This window comes from Squalius cephalus (genome assembly GCF_949319135.1).
Source record: "Squalius cephalus genome assembly, chromosome: 23".
NCBI lineage: Eukaryota > Metazoa > Chordata > Actinopteri > Cypriniformes > Leuciscidae > Squalius > Squalius cephalus.
This window is the reverse complement of record NC_137144.1, coordinates 9,945,061-9,969,852: the sequence shown is the minus strand read 5'-3', so window position 1 is coordinate 9,969,852 and position 24,792 is coordinate 9,945,061. Positions and strand designations below refer to the sequence as shown.

The 24,792-nt window shown below is 35.7% G+C and overlaps 1 protein-coding gene across 3 annotated transcripts; it reads right to left on the bottom strand.

Moving 5' to 3' along the window:
• Positions 1 to 276: 276 nt before the first annotated feature.
• On the bottom strand, positions 277 to 24,792 carry nap1l4a (nucleosome assembly protein 1-like 4a). 3 transcript variants are annotated; one of them, XM_079859953.1, is made up of 15 exons: positions 24,709 to 24,789; positions 21,987 to 22,033; positions 20,457 to 20,535; positions 18,419 to 18,578; positions 17,517 to 17,600; positions 17,228 to 17,359; positions 15,023 to 15,094; positions 14,787 to 14,926; positions 13,833 to 13,978; positions 7,251 to 7,267; positions 6,725 to 6,844; positions 6,365 to 6,400; positions 6,236 to 6,286; positions 5,035 to 5,067; positions 277 to 1,231 (listed from the first exon to the last, which is right to left on the bottom strand). In XM_079859953.1, exons 2-14 carry the CDS (start codon positions 22,018 to 22,020, stop codon positions 5,062 to 5,064), a joined length of 1,077 nt encoding a protein of 358 aa, XP_079716079.1. In that variant the 5' UTR covers positions 22,021 to 22,033; positions 24,709 to 24,789; the 3' UTR covers positions 277 to 1,231; positions 5,035 to 5,061. The 3 variants fall into 3 exon arrangements, with proteins under 3 accessions (XP_079716079.1, XP_079716077.1, XP_079716078.1); XM_079859951.1 differs by lacking the exon at positions 5,035 to 5,067 and having other exon boundaries at positions 24,709 to 24,792; XM_079859952.1 differs by lacking the exon at positions 5,035 to 5,067 and having other exon boundaries at positions 21,987 to 22,036; positions 24,709 to 24,741.

Below are 24,792 nucleotides of genomic sequence, written 5' to 3'. Positions count from 1 at the left end.
TGCCTATGCAAAACCTGGAGCCATGATGTTGAGGTGGCGGTAGTCAAAGCGTTGATATTTGGTTGCTGGTGCATTCTGAGTGATTTTAAACCTGCTGCTATGTATTTGCTAGTGCATTCTGGGTGATTGCTTACTGAGAGCCTACCTGCAGGTTTCTATGATTTTCTGGTCCTTAGATATGGGTTCTTCCAACTCTATTCACCAAGTGAAGTCAGATTTCACAGTCATGCACTTTTATATAATCTTTTTAAAAAAAGAGCAAGCATCACGTCGCACAACATTTAATAGAATCTTTGTCTATTTTGTACAAAATGGAAACAATGCATTACAAACCAAAGAAGTTCCAGATAAGGCTATGGCTTTCACACAGTTCAAACGCAAGGTAAACCTGCAATAGCTTTAAGATCTGCTTGTTAACATTCTCAATACTGTAACTGATGCAATTCTGTGCATGAATGCAAGCAACTCGACACATAACCACATGGCGAAAGAAAATATGGTTGAAATCCCATGTCAACGTGCATGGCATGGATATGCGTTACGTCACGCAAGGATTGGGAATTCGATGACGCCCAACCCTGGAGACAAATCATAAGAATTCTATAACCTCAAACCACATCGTCCAGCAACCAATGAGCAGGACGATTCACATCAAAACACTTTAATAAACTACATTGTAACAGCGTTATCGGAAATTTCAGTTATGTCAAATTCCAGAAGACAGCAGGCTCATTTTGTTGGCAAAAAAAACCCTGAGTGATGCTACACTGGACGATGCCTTGGAGTTTATATCATCTGGGGAGTGTCCATAAACCAGCTATGCTGCAAAAATGGCTAAGGTTGCAAACGGAGGTTAAGAATTCAAAACACATGGCATCTTTGCTGGACCTCAGACACCAGCTCTAGGCAAACATTTCGAATATAGAAAAGGTTTCTGAGTCAAAAACAAAACGTAGTACTTCTTTAATACGTTACGCAATTTGTGGGCTAAATTTTGGAACTTATGAATGAGAACACTGAGGTCATTTCTGTAAAAGTACACAGTAGAGAAATAAACAAACATGCATTTCCTAAACAGTGTTTGGTTTCCTATTGCATTAGTGTGGCGAGTCCACGAGGAAATTAGGCCTGCATCCACATCGTCGAATTGTCTGACGGACAGCCGAGTTGTGCCGTGGCTGTCCGTTCACGAGTCTTACTGCTGTTTGCACTCTGCAGGAGGAGGGTCTTTCTGGAAGAACAAGGCGGAGATAAAAGAGTAAGAGTATTAATTCAGGCACTGGGGAAGTAGTTCAATAGTTTAATTCATTCATAATACATGCTTGGTTTGGTAAAGGTGAAGTATGAAATTTCTGCACCAGTAGTTGCATCAAACGTAATTGCAGAAATATTGTTTCCAAAAAGGTTTTGGCACCACCCCTGTCTGTCATTGGTTAGTCCCGCCCCCAAAACATGCAATAGACTGGCTCAGGTATGATGTCAGAACCCGAAAGTCTAATTCGCCACTGGTTCCTTTGAGATTTTCCTATGGGGTTTGAGAATGGGTTTTTATCCATTTATGAGAAAAATAAAGCCTGTGGTAAATATAACTTAATACACTGACATTTTGTTCAATGGCGTAAATTACACACACTCGCACCCCAAGCTGTCTTATTTAGTTTCTTATTAAAAACGCATGTTTTCAAAAATGAACATAACTGCTTCAAAATTTGTCTTTTCGCTATGGATGTGCGTTATTTACGTTGTAGAACAAAATGTCAAAGTATAGTCAAGTTATGTTCAGCACAGGCTTTATATTACACATTCACTGTATTGCTTAAAGTATTGGGACACCCCTCCAAATCATTGAATTCAGGTTTTTCCAATCACTTCCATGGTCACAGTTGTATAAAATCAAGCACCTAGGCTTGCAGACGCTTCTACAAACATCTGTGAAAGAATGGGTCGCTCTCAGGAGCTCAGTGAATTCAAGCGGTAATGTGATAGGTTGCCACCTGTGCAATAAGTCCATTCGTGAAATTTCCTCACTACTAAATATTCCACGGTCAACTGTTAGTGGTATTATAACAAAGTGGAAGCAATTGGGAACAACAGCAACTCAGCCACGAAGTGGTAGGCCACGTTCACAGTGCAGGGTCAACGCATGATGAGGCGCACAGAAGTCGCCCAGTTTCTGATGAGTCAATAGCTACAGACCTCCAAACTTTGTGTGGCCTTCAGATTAGCTCAAGAACAGTGCGTAGAGCTTCATGGAATGGGTTTCCATGGCCGAGCAGCTGCATCCAAGCCTTACATCACCAAGTGCAATGCAAAGTGTCGGATGCTGTGGTGTAAAGCCACCGCCACTGGACTCTAGAGCAGTGGAGACGTGTTCTCTGGAGTGACGAATCACACTTCTCTGTCTGGCAATCCGATGGACGAGTCTGGGTTTGACAGTCGCCAGGAGAACGGGACTTGCCTGACTGCATCGTGCCAAGTGTAAAGTTTGGTGGAGGGGGGATTATGGTGTGGGGTTGTTTTTCAGGGCTTGGCCCCTTAGTTCCAGTGAAAGAACTCTTAATGCTTTGGCATACCAAGACATTATGGACAATTTCAACTTTGTGGGAACAGTTTGGGGATGTTCCTGTTCCAACATGACTGCGCACCAGTGCACAAAGCAAGGTCCATAAAGACATGGATGAGCGAGTTTGGTGTGGAGAAACTTGACTGGCCTGCACAGAGTCCTGACCTCAACCTGATAGAACAGCTTTGGGATGAATTAGAGCGGAGACTGTGAGCCAGGATTTCTCATCCAACATCAGTGCCTGACCTCACTAATGCACTTCTAGAAGAATGGTCAAAAAACCCATAAACACACTCCTAAACCTTGTGGACAGCCGTCCCAGAAGAGTTGAAGCTGTTACAGCTGCAAAGGGTGGGCCAACTTGATATTAAATCCAACGGATTAGGAATGGGATGTCATTATGTGCATGTAAATGCAGATGTCCCAAAACTTTTGGCAATATAGTGCAAATTGAAAAAGCCTATTATAAAACCCCAAAGGAAAATCACGGAGGAACCATCGGTGAATTAGTCTTTCAAGGTTCTGATGTCATACCTGCACCAGTCTATTAAGCCAGAGGTTAATCTGTCATGACTAACCATAAGTATTTTACTGTGAAAAAATTATGTACTTCACCTTTAAGGTTAATTTAGAATTGAGAAGTTTAGTCGTCAATGTCTAAGAAAAACTTCACAAATGTCATTTTCACACTTTTGTTTGTCCAATTCCAAGTTTGATTGTCGTGTCCTCCTGTCTGATCTGCTTTTAAACTTACGTTCACAGGGAACTTCAGCGAAATACTTTCACCAAAGTACTACTAGAAAGTAGGGATGTGTGAGACTGTTCGAGTAAACTGTGTTTCTACTGCAAATCAACCTGGAGCGTAAAACAAAATAATTTCATTTTACCTCTGATCTTGTATGCACTCGTTTTATACCGATTTAAAGGGGAAACTTTGCTTGACAACAAGATCCTATATTAATATCTTAATGAACAGAACACCCTTAAATATTGTATAGCTGCCGGTACATGTCAAGCTTTTAGTACCGTTTTTGTTTACAGCTACTTTTCATTCACGAAATGTGTGTTCAAACCCGGATGCACAAGAGGTTGCCATTGTAAAGAACAACGCTAACTTGGTGTGTGGACATATGTTTACCAACTTTTATTTGAGGAATACTGTTTATAATATGCTATTGAGTTTGTATCTATTGGTCCTGCACTGCCTGCTGATTTTAATAAATGAGTCTATGTTGGCTACCGTTGATTAACTGAACGCTTAAGTTTAATGTACAATGAAAGCACATCGCATATATCGTCGCTGTCTCCATATTTCCTTTTATTTTTTTCATAAATCATTACAATTGGTTACCCTTTACGTCTGTCTGTGGGTTTTGCAGATATTTAACCAATGAAAAGTATTAAAAAGAGCTTGTGACTAAACCTCGTACCTCCATTGGATCTTACCGACACAGTGCTGTACAGTTTGGACCGTCTCTGCTTGTTTGTAATGCAAGGGTTAATAAAGGACTGGTTCTTTGAATAAGTACAGTGTAACTATACTATAAAGGCTGATGTTTTATGTGTTTGTCATCGAGTCATAGCCAGTACTGTGCGTAGAATTTCATTTTTACAATAATCTGTAAGTTGATGAAAACGTAATGCGATGCACTTACTGCCACGGTTACTCGTTCTGTTGATGGACAAAAACACGCATGTTCGATATTCTCCAAAGTTCGCTATTCTCCAAAGTTCGCTGGTCGTAACTCCATTTGAGCTTGATTTTGGTAAAATGTTAATAATATGATGACACATGCAAGTGTTTGACCATATATAAAGCCACAATATCAAATTTGACAACATAGTGTTTAACTATTAAAAAAAATAGTGTTTTTCCCATTTTTCGAAAAGTTGTGTTTTTGGAGATACAAGGTTTTTTATAGACATTGACTATATATAACCCATTCAGTGTGAGATTTGATGGTTTGAGTCATAGATTTAAGTAGGCTATTTCAAATAGATATTCATATACAAGGCGTTTTTGACTGCTTTTTGATCTTTGTTAGACTAGTCTGTTACAAAAGTTCTATTTAAACGTTAATGAAAGTAGTTGTGCTGCACATCTTTACTAAACATTATTGATCATCGTCTAACATCAACAAAACCTGATATCTGAACGGTAGAAAGTTTTATGAAAGAAAATAACATTTATTTTTATTACTATTTTCAATTAGCAAAGACACATGTAAATGTACATAATTACTAGCAGTAACATAGTTACTCAGCTACAGACTGCGGTTCACATGAACCGAAATCCAGACCGCTGTTTTCAAACCAAACTTAACAGTCAGTTAACCTTTGATCCACACACAACCCTCTCATGTGAAAGTGACATAAGAGTTAAAGCAGAGGAGAAAGACTAGAATAAAAATAAAGGGAAGATGGGAAAGATTGATGGGAAAGAGAGCCACATCCCTTCTGGTGTCTCTTACCTAGAAATGCATGAAGTGAGAAATGAATTATGCCTGTAAAAGGGGAAGTGGAGGAACAAACACACAGGTTTACACGTCAGGCATGCAACTGATTATGAGCACCATACAAGTTAATCAGACCACTTTCAATCCAGACCACTTCAATCAAACACAGATTAGCAATAAAAGTCTATTTAAGTATTCAGAGACAGCTCTGCTTGGAACAGAACACTACTACGATGTATCCTACAATGCAAATTTCTCAAATTGCTAAAAGTTGAGACATTTTTGCATTAAAATCTGGATTTCAAATATAAACAGTAAGTCATATGTGTAGCATACTATGTTTGTGGCTGCCTATTTTATACTGTTTCTCATATTATATGGTAACAATTTACAGTAAGGTTTATTAACTACATTAGTTAGCATGCACTAATAATGAGCTGCACTTATACAGTATTTATTAATCTTCTTTGTTAATGTTAATTTCAACATTTACTAATACTTTATTAAAATCTTGTTAACATTAGTCAAGCCACTGTGAACTAAAATGAACACACAATGAACAGCTTTATTATTAACTAACATTAACAAAGATGAACAAATACAGTAACAAATGTATTGCTCATGGTTAGTTCATGTTAGTTAATACACTAACTAACGGTAACTAATGAACCTGATTGTACCACTTTTATTTATTTATATTAGGGATGTGATATATGTGTGTGTGTGTGTGTGTGTGTGTGTGTGTGTGTGTGTGTGTGTGTGTGTGTGTGTGTGTGTGTGTGTGTGTGTGTGTGTGTGTGTGTGTGTGTATATATATATATATATATATATATATATATATATATATATATATATATATATATATATATGTGTGTATGTATATGTATATATGTATATATATATATATATATATATATATATATATATATATATATATATGTAAGGGTTAATGCCCGACGAGGTGTCCATTGTCAGGTCACCCAGACCATGGTATAAATATATATACAGTATAGCAGCATACAGTATGTACTAATTTTCCAGTATTCTATTTCAAACAGCCTAATATCCTAGCAGAACTTGCAGAAATTAATTAAAACATAAAAATATTAAGTGACCTACTGAAATCTCGCCCCAAAAATCACATTGCTCAAATTAATCAATTGCAAAAAAAAAAAAAAAATTAAGAAACCGGAAAACAGAGGATTTAAATTCTCACCGTGGGGTCAATATCTCCCTCATCCTCTTCTTCACCTTCCTCATCCAGGTCCTGAATGACAATAACATTTTGCTTTTTAATTTTTTATTGCCCAAAAATAAATAAGGCAGTCTATCAAATGAGTCTCACCTCCTCCTCTCCCTCTTCAAGATCCTCCTCTTCAAACTGCAAAACGGCATGGAATTACAGAAATATTATAAATCAAATGTACTATTTGATTCAACAAAGAAACAGGGTGATATATATTGAATATTTAATTCAATATTGTCATTGAGGTTAATTTATTTGTGATTAAAAATGATAAAAATCAACTGAATAAAAATAAAAAGGTGACCAGTCCCAGGACCCAAACCTAAAATAAAGTTCCAAAATAAATCCCAATAAAATGAAATACTACATAACCCTCTAAGCCAAAGCAGAGCAAACACATACATTATTTTTTTTTTTGTACATTTTTCACAGGATTAATAGTCAACAGAGTGGACGTACACTATCGTCGTCTTCTAAGGCCTCTCCTGTGAAATAAAGCACGGCTCTGGGAATGACCCTCTCCCGGAAGAAGTGCCCGGTCTCAAAATCTGCAGCTAGAGTGAAGTCCAAGTCTTCATCCTGGACACAAACACACAGTGAGCAGACAGCATACTTTTGTTGACTTAAAAACTTAAAGGTGTCTTTTACTTTTAACAATTACAGGATTGAAAACAGCATCTCCTCATTTCATATTAATGAAATACATTCAGTGTGTGACATGCTTGAGTTTAGAGAAGCTACCTAACAAATCCTTGTGGAATGACTGTACTTGTGTTTAAGCAGCCACATGTACGTTACTATATGAAGAGTTGACCGTAACTGACGCAAGAACTCTTTCAGTGTTTCCTGTCCGTGACGTGTTTTCTAAACTTGCGCTACAGTGTGTGTTTGTGTAGGCAGCTAAAAGACGTGTACTGAATACTGCAATGATTCACATGTTTACAAACACAACAAAACACTGAGAACGCAAGGAAGTCTCACTCACCATTCCATCAGGTGACGCTAGAAAAGAAAGGAAAAAAGTATTAATACTAGAACAGGACTAGAAATAGTAAACAGACCATTTAAATTGTGATAATATTTCATAATACATTTTATGGTATTTCTGATTTTTTTTATATATATATATATATATATATATATATATATATATATATTAGGGCTGTCAAACGATTAATCGCGATTAATCGCATCCAAAATAAAAGTTTGTGTTTACATAATATATGTGTCTGTGTATGGAGTATAATTATTTTCTATATATAAATACACACACATGCATATATATTTAAGAAAAATGTGTTATTTATATATAAAATATTTATATATAATATAAATTATATATTATATAAATATATATACACAGTATATACATGCAAATATTTCTTAAATATATACATGCATGTGTGTGTATTTATATATAGAAAATAATTATACACCGTACACACACATATATTATGTAAAAACAAACTTTTATTTTGGATGCGCTTAACCGCGATTAATCGTTTGACAGCCCTAATATATATATATATATATATATATATATATATATATATATATATATATATATATATATATATATATATAGTACACCTGTTCAACTGTTTGTTAACGCAAATATCAGCCAATCACAGGAATAAATGACATTTTACAATATAGTAAAATAGAAAACGGGTTTAAAATGCAATAATATTTCACAATATTACAGTTTTTATTGCATTTTTGATCAAATAAATGCAGCTTTGGAGAGCATTAGAGACTAATATATCTGTATATAATGTAATCATATAATTAAAAAAATAAAATTAAAACAGTATAGTAAATACTACCATGATGCACTAATACATTTTATTTAAATGTATTTCAATTTTCCTTCATACCAGAATGCAAAAATTGCTTATTATTGTTAATAAGAATTTGGGGTGAAAATGGTTATTTGTCATGAAAACAGGGTAACAATGTAAAACAGTCCCGAATTTTCTTTCTATTTTAGTGTGAAATATGAGCAAGACATGTTCCTGACAGGTTTTGTGAGATTCAGCCATACAGCCGCAAGTCATACGTTGAAAAGGTCCTGATCAAAGGAGACGTCTCTTCATGTGGACCTTCGCAAATCCCACTTTCTTCTCAATTTGAAGACTTACTTCATTGGGGGACACTTAATATTCAACAATATTATTGATCGGACTGTACTGACTCTTCTGAACTAGAACTGAACTGATCTGGATGATGACATTTTTTGCAGGACTGCTTAATAGATGAAAATAACTAATTTAATAATTGATGATCTTTACAAGATCAACACTGAACTGACTTCAACAGCCGAAATGCATCATTTTCCTGTTATCACTGTAAAGCTGCCTCAAAACAGTCTGAATTATATAAAGCGCTCTATAAATAATGGTGACTTGAAACACAGAAAGCATTACATCATTCAGTTCAACCTTTTCAGTGTAAATGCCACTCCTAAGACGGGAATGTTGTGGAAATCACCGCAGTAACAGCTAAATTGCACACATCCGGCGCCGCGTTCATTGACTGTAATCGTGTCACTTTCCCACAGTCTGTGTGCAGGACGGGCGGCATTCTTTACCTGTCGCGGCTGACGGGAAACATAGCGCTTAAAAAATCTAAAGCATTCAAAGCAAAGCATTTTTGGAAGGCTTCTCGAGGTGAAGGAAACACTGCAATGTCATGACGGTTGAAGATACAAATTCAACTGACATTCCTTGGCTGGGATGAAAGGCTTTTTGACTGTGTTTTGCTATTAAAAACTGAAGAATCTCTTCAAACAATCAAACGCCCTGTTGTAGCGACTGCTTTCCTTTGACCTGTGTTATTGAGAACCTTCACACACACACACACACATGCAATAAACATATCTTGGCCTAAATATGACTGCGAGTCAGTCATAAGTAGAACAGGTTAGAAACAGGCACTAAAAAAATGATTTTGTTTAAAAGCATTTTCGAAATGCATTTATTAACCCATTTAGGCCTAAAACGCCTGCTGAAAAAGGACTTAAACACACACAGATGTGTGATCCGGTTTTAATGGGTTAAAATGGCTAAGAATATAATAGAGCTGTTATTATATAATACAGCTGTTCGATGTGAAAATGAACAAAAATGCACAAAAAAGTATGAACATGGTTAAAATATGGCTAGCTGTGGAACGAGCAATATTCAATTAGTTTAAATGTATGAGATTCATTTTTTGATAGATATCCAAACTTGATTATTGCATATTTAAAAAAATTTTTTTTTTTAATTGCTGACGAATATGCATCACATTTGTTTGTTAAAATGGTGTAATCCAATTTTCATATGCAATTCAAATACATACATCTTAAATTTAGGGCTATATTTATATTTATTTATTTGTAGAGAATGACTTTTACAGGCTGACGGAAATCAGTTTTCTTTGACCGCACACTTTCTAAAATCAGCCAATCGCAACCGTAGGTCACTGACCCCTATTGGTTCTCCTCTGTTTACTTCCTGATTTTCTTTAAAAATCTGATTGAAATATATATTTGTGCCTATAAATGCAAACCTATGCATCACTAGGAAACATTCTGTCTTGATTAAAAAAAGAAATGTCAGTTTAAATCTACACTGAATTATCAAACACAACTAGGTTTTTGTTTTGAGGAAAATATATAATTGTCACCAGTCACATTAATGAACTGTTCTCATCAGAACAGAATACGCAAACAAATTTCTAAATCATAGTTTTCCATTCAAACAGGACATATGTATGTATTGTGTATTGTGCATTTTTCAGTAACAGGTTTGTTTTTGTGGCTTGAATAAATATGCTTCATATAGAGAAATAATTTAGATCGCAATTCCTCTTTTCGTTTGTGCTGTTTTATCAAATACTTTCATTCAAACTCATTGACGCCACTTTTTTGGGCATAAAGCGTCTTTGGCAATTATTAGAGAAGTCACAGAGAATTATTTTTATTTTTTTATTAATCTATGCACAAACAGTGACTGACTGTCATAAAGCTGAAAGCAATACAGATTTAATATTACATATACAGTGCTATGCATAAGTTTAGACACCCATGCTAAAGTTGACTAAAAAGAGGAATAAAAAATCATCTTTTGGAAACTGAACTTAATGCCTTAATTAAAAAAATTAGGAAAAATCCAACCTTTAAGGACACCAATTTTCTTTGTGAATGAATAATGTATGGTAAATAAATAAATGTTCTTCCTTAAAATACAGGGTGCATAAGTTTGGACACCCCTATGTTAAATTCCCATAGAGGCAGGCAGATTTTTATTTTTAAAGGCCAGTTACTTCATGGATCCAGGATACTATGCATCCTGATAAAGTTCCCTTGGCCTTTGGAATTAAAATAGCCCCATATCATCACATAGCCTTCACCATACCTAGAGATTGGCATGGAGTACTTTCCATAAGATCATCTCTCAATGCAAATCAAACCAGCTATTAGGCTAACTGAAATAAAACCATGCCAATCTCTAGGTATGGTGAAGGCTATGTGATGATGTGGGGCTATTTTAATATTTATTTACGATACATTATTCATTCACAAAGAAAATTGGTGTCCTTAAAGGTTGGATTTTTCCTAATTTTTTTAATTAAGGCATTAAGTTCAGTTTCCAAAAGATGATTTTTTATTCCTCTTTTTAGTCAACTTTAGTATGGGTGTCTAAACTTATGCATAGCACTGTACTTAAATGTAATTTGTGACTTTGATAATCTGGTTTATTTGTCATATATATGTTTTGGCTAGTAGAAGTTCTCAATGGCTGGTCACTTGAGTTGGCTGGTGAGTGAAAAGTTCATTTCAAACCCTGATTATTATTATGATTATATTGTTGCTGTCCCTAATTAATCAGGTATTCTGTCAATATTCCTGCTTTAACCGTTAACTGTTATTTTCAATTCATTGACTATTAAAAATTTGGTCACATTTTTGTTTTTAATTGGGTGTCTTTAACTACTATGTACTATGTAAAAAAAGGACAATGTAGTTATTGTGTTAATTAAATATCTACACTGCTATTAAGGTGGGATACGGGTAAGGTTAGGGACAGGTTTGGTGGTATAGGTAGGTTTAAGGGTGGGTTAAGGTGTAAGAGGAGGTCAACAGTGTAATTATAGATGTCATCACAGAAATTAATTACAGCTGTAACTATATTACGGTATCTTAAATATACGTACAATGTAAAAACATGCATGTACACAAGTGCACTGTATCAAATGATTAATTTAAAGGTTAGTACATAGTAGTTCAAGACATCTAATATAAAGTGGGGCCAAAAATTTGATTGAGGTGTATTTTTGTCCAGACCACTGCTGAAGATGAACAAGCTGAGCTGTCAAGCGCCACCTGGAGGAAGTTTGTATTACATACAAAATAGTTCTGAGTTGGAAGCATTTGCCCCCCAGTGGATAGTCCACCAATCCAGACAAACATAATTGTGTGACGCCCCCTGCTGTCCAGAAAACACTAAAAAGTAATTTTGTAGCATCTAATTAAACGTGTGTATGCCATCAAAAATAGAATTTGAGAGAAATTTCACAGTTTTTAAAGTCCCCATGACACCACAATTGAAGTTTTTTTGGCTTTTAGTATGAATATGTTAGCCTTACTGATATCTATCAGGCATCTATCAGATTCAAAACAATGAAAAAATTATTAATTAGAAAATATAGGCATTAAAACTCAGTCTCTCACTTCCGCCAACATGGAGCAGTGATTTGATGACATCACTCTGCACTTCAGCTTCTCATCAGATTTTATGTCCAATCAAATGCTCTCTAGAATCTGAAGAGTCCCGCCCCTTACATCATAAATAGATGCTGAAGCTGCGGCTAAAACCGGTCACTTGTTCACACATTTACTATTTTCTACATGATGAATGGCACAGTGCACTATATAGGGGATAGGGAACGATTCAGAGTAAATATGCTTTCCATTGGGGCGAATGAAGTCTGGTTTCACATTAGTGTCATGCTAAGACCCATTTGAGTTTTACACAGAAAGCTATATATTACAACAATATGGAGGAGATCAGGAGGAGAAACGGTTCGAGATTAGAAAGGAAGCTGCTGCTTTTTCCCCGAGCTCAACGGCTCTGGCCGCACCGTGATATAAACTAAATGCTATTGGCTATTTTAAAAAAGGGAGGAGCTGCTTGTTATGTCCCTCTGTGTCTTCCTGTTTAAGTGGAAATGACATCAAGACATTGTATAATGCTGCATGTTTCAAGTGGACCTTTAAGGCTGATATTCCTCATGACCTGAAACACTTAGGCTACGTCTACATTAATCCAGATACATTTGAAAACGGCGTTTTCGTTTATAAACGCTCTCCGCCCACACTAGCGTTTTCAGGCGTTTCAGTGTGGATGAGAAACTTCTGAAAAACGCCTGAAACACTAAATTCTCCTTACTTAAGGAAGTTATTGCGCAATTCTTCTGACAGGATAATTTTATTTAGTATTCACTGATGCGGTCCAGGTCGCACGCAGTCACCATATGTTTGGTCTAAAACGCGACTGCTCTCATGTATTGCCACAGGACAGCAAATGTGAGTAAATTCTGTCATCTTTGCAGGACTGTGATATGAAGAGTGTGCAATGTAGAATATTTTTAGCAACAGTGTGAAAGTGAATAGCACATAGCAGGCACAATACTGGTATAAACATGAATATCTATTGGTACAATATGCGTCACATGACTAAATTTACGTCATCGTTTTTAAATACCACCGGTTTCACAGTCCACACTACCACGTGAAAACAGGGTTTTCAAATGTATCCACTTTGGAGTGCGTTTTCAAAAAAGCTTCGTTTTCATGAATAAAAACGCCGTCTCAGTGTGTTTTTAAACGAAAACGTATTAGTGTGGACATGGCCTTAGGGGGTGTTTTCACACTTGGCAAGTTTGGTTTAATTAAAACTAATTCTGGTGCGATTGCTCTGTTAGTGTGAATGCTTCCACCAAACAAGCGGATCGAGACGCACCTTTTCATAGGGTCTCGGACCACTTCCAAACGAACTCTGGTGCGGTTCCACTGAAATATGAACGCAACATGGACCAAAGACATCTAAACTACCAACAAACAGGAAGTGAGGTCACAAGATGCAACCCTAAAATGGACTGTAAAATCTTATGATCATCCAATCATATTTTTGAAAAATCAACAAACCAATTCAATAAACCAAACCAATTCACTACCTGATATAAATCATATTTCAAGAGCCTTTTAATGAAACGCCATTAAACAAGAAAAGATGCCAATCCATTTGAAAACACACTCAATTATCTTAATCCCAAGATTTCAGTCTAATTCAATCATACCAACAAGACCAAATGACTCAGTCTGTCACACTCTCGTAATGCTAAACTATGAGATCTGTTTAGATTGTTTCTCAAACTAAGATGAGGCTTAATCTTTTGTTCTACAGTTTATGGTGATTCTCTATTCTTCTGCCTGGGAAACCAAATCCAAACGAAATAATAAAACTACTAAATTCAACCAAAAGGTTCAAAATGATGAATTTGTTGCTGCAGTGTAACTTACATTTAACCGGAGAGAAGAAGTTGAAGAATGAATCTTGTGGAATCTCTTTGGAGACAGTCCGAATGGTCCCTCTTCCTTTGTGTTTCTGTTTCTTTTTAACAATTTTTACTGTCACATCTTTGCCTTTTTGCCAGTCAATCTTACAACTAAAAAAACAAAAAATGGAAAAATGCATAATTTAGAAACACTGTTAGTCCAGATTTATGTAAAGAACAGAATCAAATGTAAATGCCAAGTGAAAATGTTTAATTCTCTCCCAAACAAGCCACAAATTGATGTGTCATTCATGCTAAATCAATTCTACACTACCTGGAATAATTAAGATGTTTTATGCGTTTAAAATAAGTAAATACAGTGATATACAGTGGTACAGTGGCATTTTGGCGTGCTCTTCGTCGAATTCATTTGTGCGTAAGAATGGTTTGACAAATCAATTTGAATTCCATAACTTTTTGTTGCCATGTTCTGAAGATGATCTGGTTCAATTTCGGAAAATTTCTAGGGTGCGATCGAATCGTCTTGAGGTTTCTAGCCCTTACAGTTCAAAAGATATTAGCAAAAACGTGAGTACACATTTGAACAGTTGGTGGCGCTAGAGGGTTTGAATTAGAGACTCCAAATTTGCTATGGTTATAATACAGACTGTCCTCTAAATGTGTGCCAAATTTCACAACTTTCCCACAAGAGGTTTTATGGGCTGCCATAGACTTTGAGCGGAAGAAGAAGAACGCCAACGATTACAATAGGTGCCTACACACCTTTGCTGCACAATATTATTGTTTTACTGTATTTTGATCAGATAAATGCAGCCTTGGTGAGCACAAGAGATTTCTTTAAAAAATAAATAAATAAAAAAAAACTGAATTTCAAACCTTTGATTGGTAGGGTATATACTTAAAGACTTTTGGTTAGGATTTGTATTAGAAAGCACCACTAACTAGTTTTCCATCTTACCCTTCACAGTCCACGATCTCCGGCCCCTCGAAAGAGAATGGATCTTCTGCGTCCGGCTCTGATTTCATCTTGTAGACTTTAGTGAGGACCGAGTTACTGAAGAAACTGTTTGGCTCAAAGTGGAACTCTAACGTGAAACTCTGTTTTTTTGACAAACAATTGAACAATATCAAAATTGATACCTGTATATATGGGTTTATAAGTAAACAGAGGCTAGTTTAGCTGGTTTGACAAACCATTGGCTGTCCAGGCTCAGAAAACTTCACAGTGATGTCCTGCAAGTGTTTCAGGATTGGCTCATCATGCTCCTACAGGAAACAAAAAAGATCCCAGGAGGGTTAGCCTAAGCCGGCATGGATTCAACTTCGGAAATCACTGTGTGGAATGGAAGAAACATGGCTGAGAGAATCCGCAAAATACCGACTCTGAGGATACAGACTCTGTACAGTCCTACTGATCACTTGATTATTTAAATGAAATCAAGAAAATTATACATTAAATGACAACATAATCAAATTACATGTGAACTGTGCATGTACCGATACAAACTTGCATATCCTCTAAGGGCTTCCTGTCACAAAAACCACATCCTGTAAAAACCACATCAACCCTTTATGCAAAGGGTCAAAGCAGTCATCATTGATTTATGCAATGTCCTTATAGTAGTTAATAGGACTAACATTTTTAATGACATGTCAGCAGCTGAGGCTATTTTCATGGCAAGAGCAAAGTTAAACGTTACACAAGAGCTGCGTAAATACAAAACAAAAACCAAACTAAAAATAGAGCAGTTTAAAATTACGCAAGATATTTTAAATGCACATATTATAAAAATTATAATACTTTGTCTGGTAAAATCTAAATAAACAAGTCCTTAAGTGAGCTTACTTAAAGGTATAGCGGAGGATTTTCTTTTTCCGGGTGGATCATCAAGACTATTGGTCCTCCTAAGTGTCAATCATTCTGGTGATATGTTTACGTAAGGCCGTCGTACGTGCTCGTGCACACGATTCACACGATGGCGTGCGCTGAAAACACAGGTTGGGCTTCCCACTGATGCCTCAGTCGCGAAGTTTCTTGACAGGTAAAGTTTGGCATGCTATTTGGAGAAATCCATTTAAATCACTGCTAATAAAAGTTAATGTAAGCTATGATTAGCTCGTGCATGCTCTCTCGTGCACATGTTTAATAGGCGTTCCCTCTCGGGAGCAGGTACAGTGTTGCGCATTTGCATTTTTTCAAAAAGTGGAGAGGGCGGTTCTTTTCTAAAATTCGGGAAAATCCCCCGCTATACCTTTAAAAAACAAAAACAAAAAAACACAAAGGCAGGACTGTCCAATAAAATGCAATGTTTATCTGTTATAAAATGTATAGCTCTAGCTCCAAAATCTGGCCACAGTGACTCTACAGTTAAAATATGTATTATTATTGTTATTATGATAAAATGTGTAATGATAATATTAGTATTATTGGCCAGTAGTTCATGTTGTTCATAACAAAAGCCCTAAACTGTGGCAAATTCACTTCAAGCGAAATCGAATAAATAACTGGTGTGACGTCATTTCAAACAAAATCAGGCCAAAACTTGCTTTGTTTGGTGTTCGTTTCGGGAGTTCGGACCAGCTTGCCAGAGCGAACTACCATTGGTCAGTGGTGATGATGTAACAGGTAGGTGTGGCTCTGAGGCCCCGCCTTCTTTAACATGGAAATCTTTTTTGGTTTAGTTCTTCTGTTCAGTCCCTCGAGGTCAGACGGCCACGAGTAAAAACATGAACATGAAGTCGCTTTATAGTAGAAAGTGAAGTTGTAATTGTAATTGAAAGCGACACTGATACTGTTTTTTCATGTTTAATACTGTAAAGCTGTTTGATTTAAAGCAATATATTGCATAAAGTGGTATATAATTAAACGTGACGTGACTTGACTGGAGTGGCGAATTGCAGAGCTCGCTATGATCAGATGCTTTCTTAACTGTTGTTTTCTCACCGCTCTCATTTTTGTTGTGTGGTTATTTTGTTTTTGAAAGGAAAGGAAAGCGTGCAACTCATATTTAGGGATTCATCTAAACGTCGTTCTCAGCAGTGTGGGTGTCGTTGGGATGTTTGCTAACAGTTTCGCTGGTCACGCATTTCAAACTTCTTTTTACCCCTCCAATTTTTATTTTTTTTGAAAAATAACTTTGCAGTGAGTACATCAGGGCCTTAATGCGTAGCTTATTGCTTTATTATTTCACCAAAATACCATTAAAATCTATTTAAAATTCACATTAAAAACCATATTAGCAAATATTTTTCCCTCTAATCAAAAGGAACTCATTAAAAAAATAAGGAAAATGACCCCAAACCTGAAACCTGTCCGAATCTGAATCTGACTGCGATGTAAACATGTCTTCTGCAAAAGCTTTGGCGAAAACATTAAGCAGAAGTAATGTGAAAGTTCACCTGCAGCATTTCTCCAAGCATATCCACATGTTTAAAGATGGTGAGCCAGAAATCCGGGATTCCTTTCGGATCAACGGCGCTGGCTGAATCTGCCTGCTTCTCCTCCAGAGCAGCTTTTTTCTGCAAATCTGCCTGTGGGTGTAATTCGGTTTATAAAATCGACCATTAGCACGCAATCTCTAAATGAGAAGTTCAATAGCTCAGGGCTTCCATAGAAAGGTTTGCCAAGAAAATAGGTATTTGCAATTGATATGATGTGGTTTCAGGATTCTCACAAGTATCAACTTACAGCAAGCTCGTCTTCCTCCTTGTCACTTTGCCATTCGCATTCCTCATCTGTGGGTTCAACAGCACCAGTCACAATCTCCCGTCTCTGAACACAGAAGCATTGTGTTATGTGACAACAACATTTCAAGGGCACAACACTCATAGCAATCAATTCGCAAACAATTATGTAAGACAAAACTGAAGCATATTTGCCTGTACAAAGACATTTTTTATAATTCTGTTTCATGCTGGTCTTGAAAATATTTCTTTGGACAGGCCTGTAACAGGAAGGTTGGCTTCCCTTTATATGCATTGTGGGTAAAAGTTGAACTACTAGCTCATCACCAGCCAAGGAAATGGCCATGCTTGAATGAGACCAGTCGGCTCTTTGTTGACTTAAACACTCATATTGTGACCATACACAATGTTGTTTATACGTCTGTGTGATGTTTTTAATAAGCTTTAAGACAAACCATGTACAAATGCATAAGTCAACACCATTGCTGAGTATTTTCTCTTTAAAACTGCAGTGAACCAAAGACAGTCTCAAAAACGTGGTTTGAAATCGCTGGTGTTTCTGACGTCACAAACTACCTTGGAACCAATCAGGTCAACGTGTGATCGTCAACGAGTGGATCTCTGAGCTGGAGTGAGTGAGTGGAGGCGGGGCTAAATTTGCATATTCATAGAACCGCATATACTAAATGAGGCAGGGGTGTAGATTTACATTCAAGCTATTTTAAGGCATGAATCATTTTTTAATCAAGGAAAAAAACATTTAAATATGTCATTTTGGTGATCAAAGATTAGTTTTAAGGGATACATTATTGACTACAGGGGGACTTTAAGTAAACCAGCTCTGAACTAACTTGCACCGAGCGAGTTTAAACAGATAATTGGTACTACAGGGATTCGTTTGCATACCTTGTCAAACATAGGCTGGTAAAGGCCAGCATACTTCCTCTCAAGCTCATGGACCTCTTCGTAGAACTTCGCCTCTATGTTGGCACTCTGGAGCTGGAGCCTCTTTAGGGCATAAACTCTTCTCTTTATGGATTTGGGCAGGAGGTTGAAATTCGGTATTCTAGATAGCCAAAAGTTAGGCAACAGTTTTACACAACACTATTACAAGTTTGAGAAACTTTACAGACATTTACTAAAACATGTTAAAGAACTTAACAGATGAAAATCAAGTTTATGACACATTATGTTTACAAAACACAAGTTAGCTAAATTTGACAGATACGTTTTTCGTCTTTAAACTAAACTTGGGTCTTCAGCCGACAAAGTTTAAATCCCGTCTGGCTAGCGCTTCCCATAATGTTTACGCATTAGGTCAGAAGGAGGAGAGTAGGCGTCTTTTGTGGCTGTTCGAACACATTCGGCCATGAAAGCAATCCGGTCAAATGCGTTTTCGACTACATTACCGATCAAAAGTTTTAGATAGGTAAGATTTTTAATGTTTTTAAAAGAAGACTTTTCTGTTCACCAAGGCTGCCTATATTTGATTAAAAATAATAATAATAATAATATTGTGAAATATTATTACAATTTAAAACAGCTGTTTTCTATGTGAATATATAGTAAAGTGTAATTTATTCCCGTGATCAAAGCTGAATTATTACTCCAGTCTTCAGTGTCACATGATCCTTCAGAAATCACTTGATGCTCAGGAAACATTTATGATTATTATCAATGTTGAAAACAGTTTTTTACATTTTTAATTCAGGATTCTTTGATGAATAGAAAGTTCAAAATAATAGCATTTATCTGAAATAGAAAGCTTTTGTAACATTAAACACTACCGTTCAAAAGTTTGGGGTCAGTAAGAATTTTTATTTTATGTTTGGGGGAAATAAATGATAAAATACTTTTATTCATCAATGATGAGTTAAATTGATCAAAAGTTACAGTAAAGACATTTATAATGTTAGAAAAGATTATATTTTAAATAAATGCAGTTCTTTTGAACTTTCATTTTGTTTTTAATTGCACAACTGTTTTCAACATTGAAAATAATAATGAATGTTTCTTGAGCATCAAATCATCATATTAGAATGATTTCTGAAGGATCATGTGACACTGAAGACTGGAGTAATGATGCTGAAAATGATGAGGAATAAATTACATTTTAAAATATATTAAAATAGAAAACAGTCATTTTAAATTGTCATAATATTTCACAATATTACTGTTTTTTGTTTTTGTTTTTTCAAATACATGCAGCCTTGGTGAGCAGAAGAGACTTCTTTTAACAACATTAAAAATCTTACTGATCTAAAACATTTGACCGGTAGTGTACATCTGGAAGTGGTTAAAAGTTGACAAGCTTGAAACATTTTAGACCCCGTTTACACCCGTATTTAGCGTCATCAACTTGTGATCCGATCGACCAAAACGCATCTTAATACCAGGTGTGAACAGGGCCTACGAAACAAGTTTACGAAACTTTACAGATGTTTACTAAAACAACAAGTAACAGAACTTAAATGAAACAAGTTTATGACAGATGTTTACAAAACACAAGTTCGCTAAATTTTCACAGGATTATGAATTAAGTTTACAAAACTTTATAGACGTTTAATAAAACAACACGTTACAGAATTTAAATAAAAACGGACTATGACACTTAACAGATATTTACAAAACACAAATTTGCTAAGTTTTATGAAACAAGTTTATAAAAATTCAGACATTTACTAAAACAACACGTTACGGAACCTAACAAATGAAAAGGGATTATGAAACTTTATAGATGTTTTCAAAACACAAGTTTAGTAACCTTTACAAATGTTTACGAAGCACAAGTTTTTGAAACTTCACAGATATTATACAAAAGAAGTTTAACAAAATGTTAGGTTTATCAAATACAGAATTTGAGCCACCATATAGAAACATGTGATTTTATTTATCATCTTTGCTTTCTAAAATAAAAATGTGCTTAAATAAAATTGCTTCATACCTTTCTACTTGTAAAAAGCCCTCTGGTTTGTCAGACTGAGAAGGTTTATCGGACTGAGGAGGTTTATTTCCTCCTTTCCCTTGAAAAAAAATGAAAGCAAATGTATCATATGTACAGCGGTCAAAGAGATAGCTGTATAATTTCAGGGTATTACTGCTTAAAAAACGTAATAAATTATTGTAAATTCTTATAACTTTTTTGGTAAAGAAAACTTAGCATTTAATGAAAAATATGCTTCTTCCTGGGAAACATAAAAATAAAATGATCCTGGTTTTAAAAATGTATTTCTACAGAAAGAAGTAAAATTTTCATTAAACGCTAATATATAGGCTATATATATATATATATATATATATATATATATATATATATATATATATATATATATATATATATATATTATATTATATTATATTATATTATATATATATATATATATATATATATATATATACACACAAACAAACAGTTGTAATCAAAATGATTGGCAAATCAGGTTTATTGGCAAGATTTGCAGACTTTCAGCCGTTTGTAATAATAAAAATCAAACATAAGTGTCTCTAAATTCGACTGGAAAAGCAACTTTTAATGACTTCTGCCGTCTCAAAAATATTCAACCCCTTCATGGAAAGCATCTTTAGTACTAAGTAGAACATCCATTTGCTGTTATGACCTGCTGCAAACGAGATGATTTTCTATGGTGTTCAAGTGAGGTGACTGTGATGGCCACTGTAGAGTCTTCCAGGACTTCTTCTGCAAACAAACCTTGGTGGAATTTGAGGTATGCTTGGGATAATTGTCCTGTTGGAAGGTCCAATGCATGTGGCTTCAGCTTCAGCTTCCTCACAGACAGCATTTCTTCTAGGATTTCCTGATACTTCAATGAATCCAACTTGCCCTCCACACGCTGCAGGTTTCCAGTGCCAGAGGATGTAAAGCAGCCCCAGAGCATCACCGAGCTCCACATGCTGAACTGTAGACCGTGTGTTCTTTTCAGCATATGCTTCATTCTTCTTCATCCAGACCCGCTGATCCATAGGGCTGAAAAGTTCCAGTTTTGTTTCATCGCTCCACAGAACAGAATCCCAAACTTCTGTGGCTTATTTATATGATTTTTTGAGCACTTTTGGGTCTTTTGACTTAAACATATTTATAACATGCAGTCAATCGTGACACTCAACAAACCGAGCCAGTTCAGATATTTATGTGTTCTAGCTCAAGCACACCTGGTGCAACTAATGAAGCCCTTGATTAGTTGCATCAGGTGTGCTTGAGACGACGCCTGTTCTGACAGATTTGTGCTGTTGTGAGGGATTCTTTTCAGGGGACTGAATAATCATTAAAAGTTGCATTTTCAGTTGAATTTGGGGAAACCACTTGAAACATTTGTTGTGTTGAGCAATTTCAATACCTTTGTTTGATTTGTTCATTGCAAACAGCTGAAAGTCTGTAAATGTTGCCAATAAACATGATATGCAATGGGGGCTGAAAAATTGTCAATTATATAAACACACAACACTAAAAACCTACCTTTGGCTTCACTCTTTTCATTTTTTTTATCCATTTTCACTCCTCAGCTATTTATCAAAGAAAGAAATTAAGACAAGTAAGTGGCATGCTCACATTGAAAAGGCATATACTGTGTTCCAAACTATTAGCCTATGCAAGTGACATTTCAGTACAATAAACATTCAGATTTTAGCTTTTCAAATAAATTGTTTGTTTTATTCCTCACATCTTTTGGATAACTGGTATCAATCTCAGAGAGGTTTGTAGTTTGCCAGGTCTACTTAGGCAAATGGAAAACGTACTTAAAAAGGTTGTTCCACATTATTAAGCAAGTCACAGTTCTCATGCAATATAGAGAAAGAAAGATCTGTCTGAAGATGAAAGCATGAAATGGTGCAATATTTTGTGAAAACTGAATAGAGAATATCAAACTATAAAAAGACTTGTGAGTGATTTAGAGCACAGAAGAACTCGGTCAGTTAAAAGGCTCATTAAAGGGATATTTCACCCAAAAAATTTAATTCTGTCATTATTTACTCACCCTCAAGTTGTTCCAAACCTGAATGAATTTCTTTCTTCTGATGAACACATCTGAATTCCATACTATGGAAGTCAGTGGGGTCCATCAACATATTCTTCAAAATATCTTCTCTTTTGTTCATCAGAAGAAACTAGAAAAAATATGTAGCGCTCCAAACAGGAAAAAAGTCCTTATACTACAGGTGCGTAGAGCCAATGGTATATTGAGGAATGAACAAAAAGGGCGGCTGACCGCACAGTGCACACTGATCTACTCAAGACTGGAAAAGTCTACAAAAACATTTTTTTATTTTATAAATTGCATCGTGCAAAAAGTGCAAAGTGCACGCGAGTTAAAAACAAATAGACACCAGCAAGCAAACGTTTCAGCACATTGCTATCTTCAGTACAGTGCTATCTTCAGTGTCTATTTGTTTTATACCGTGTAGCGTACTCATATCATAAAATAAAATAAATGTTTTTGTAGACTTTTCCAGTCTTGAGTGGATCAGTGTGCGGTCAGCCACCCTTTTTGTTCATTGTTCATCAGAAGAAAGAAATTAATACAGGTTTGGAATAACTTGTGGGTGAGTAAATGATGACAGAATTTAACTTTTTGGGTGAACTATCCCTTTAAGAGAAGTTTCTGTCAAACAAATTAATTGTATTAAAAGGGCAGATAAAAAAGAGCCATGGTTGAGCAGCAAACAGGTATTTGAAGTTGCTAGCGTCTCTAGAGTCTTAAAGGGATAGTTCACTCAAACATTCTGTCATTAATTTCTCACCCTCTCACATCTCATGTCCTTCCAAACCCGTAAGACTTTCTTTCATCTTCGAAACACAATTAAAGATATTTTTGATGAAATCTGAGAGCTTTCTGTTCCTTCATTGACAGTCACTGCAACTACCCATTTAAAGCTTCAAATAGTTCATAAAGAGATCGTAATACTAATCCAATATTAATCGAGCGGTTTAGTCCAAATTTTCTGAAGAGACTCGATCGCTTTATATAAGCAACAGATTGAATTTAGGTTTTTATTCACATATAAACATTCATCAACGCACACATCAGTTGTGGTAAACAGAGGCTCAAGCAAGTTAGCTTGACATGTAAGAACCAATGAGGTTCATTCTCTTGTTACGCAGCACTTTTGAGCTTCAGCAAGAACCAATGAGGTTCATTCTTGTGTGTCAAGCAGGTTCGGTTGAGCTTTTTTTGTTTATGTTCGCTGATTAATGTTTATGGGCCTGAATAAAAGCCTGAATTCAGTCTGTTCATCATATAAAGCGATCGAGTCTCTTCAGAAAATTAGTTTTACGATCTCTATGTGGTAGTTGCGTAGCTGTTAATGGAGGAACAGAAATCGCTCAGATTTCATTAAAAATATCTTCATCTGTGTTACGAAGTTTGGAACGACATGAGGGTGAGTAAATAATGACAGGATTTCAATTTTTGGGTGAACTATCCCTTTAAGAACATCTCATGCAGGCTGGCAGTTGTGCATAAACTTGCATTTCAGACACCCCTTACCAAAGCTCAAAGAGAAACGTTTACAGTGGGTGTAAAAAAGTATTATTAATAACAATAATGTAACATGTCCCTTCTGTATTTGTAAGATGCAGTAATCACATAAAAGTGTGACTAACACCAGCATGGCTTGAATTACTAAAGTAGGTGATGAGGATGATTATGATATGAGTGGTTTGCAAAACAAGTGGATCAGTTAATCATAGCTGTCAATCATAACATGAAGTGTGCATCACAGAAAGACATATCGTATGAGTTAGGCTATTAAAAACTCCTTTAAGTGTCTTTATGTTTCCTTATGATAAACTGATAATTATATGTTATCAATGTCAAGTAACCTGTCTATTTGTTTGTCTGTTTTTTTTTTTTTTTTAATGGTTTTTTTTTTTTTTTTTTTTTTTTTAGAAAAACTACCTAAAGAAAAACTCTGGTAAAAGAAGAAGCCTGAGCAGCTGTAACACACCAGTGGAACTGCATGTCTTGTTGCTGTCACTGTACTGTCATGCATGTGTTAATGGCAGTTAAATATCCCAATGCACATGTGCAGCATGCATATCTCTCAACACCTCAGTTTCAAACATTATAAAGTCTTGGGACGAAGTCGTTATAGCTCTTTAAAACCACATAAACTATTTCCAAACCACGAGGCTTCAGCTCTAATCGCGATTAAAAAAAATAATATTTTCTTTGACTTACCCCCACGTTACGCTCCAGACCGTCCTCACGCTTCTAGCAGACGGAGAAGTGCGATGGCATGTCGCATCATCCTCAACTCTCATT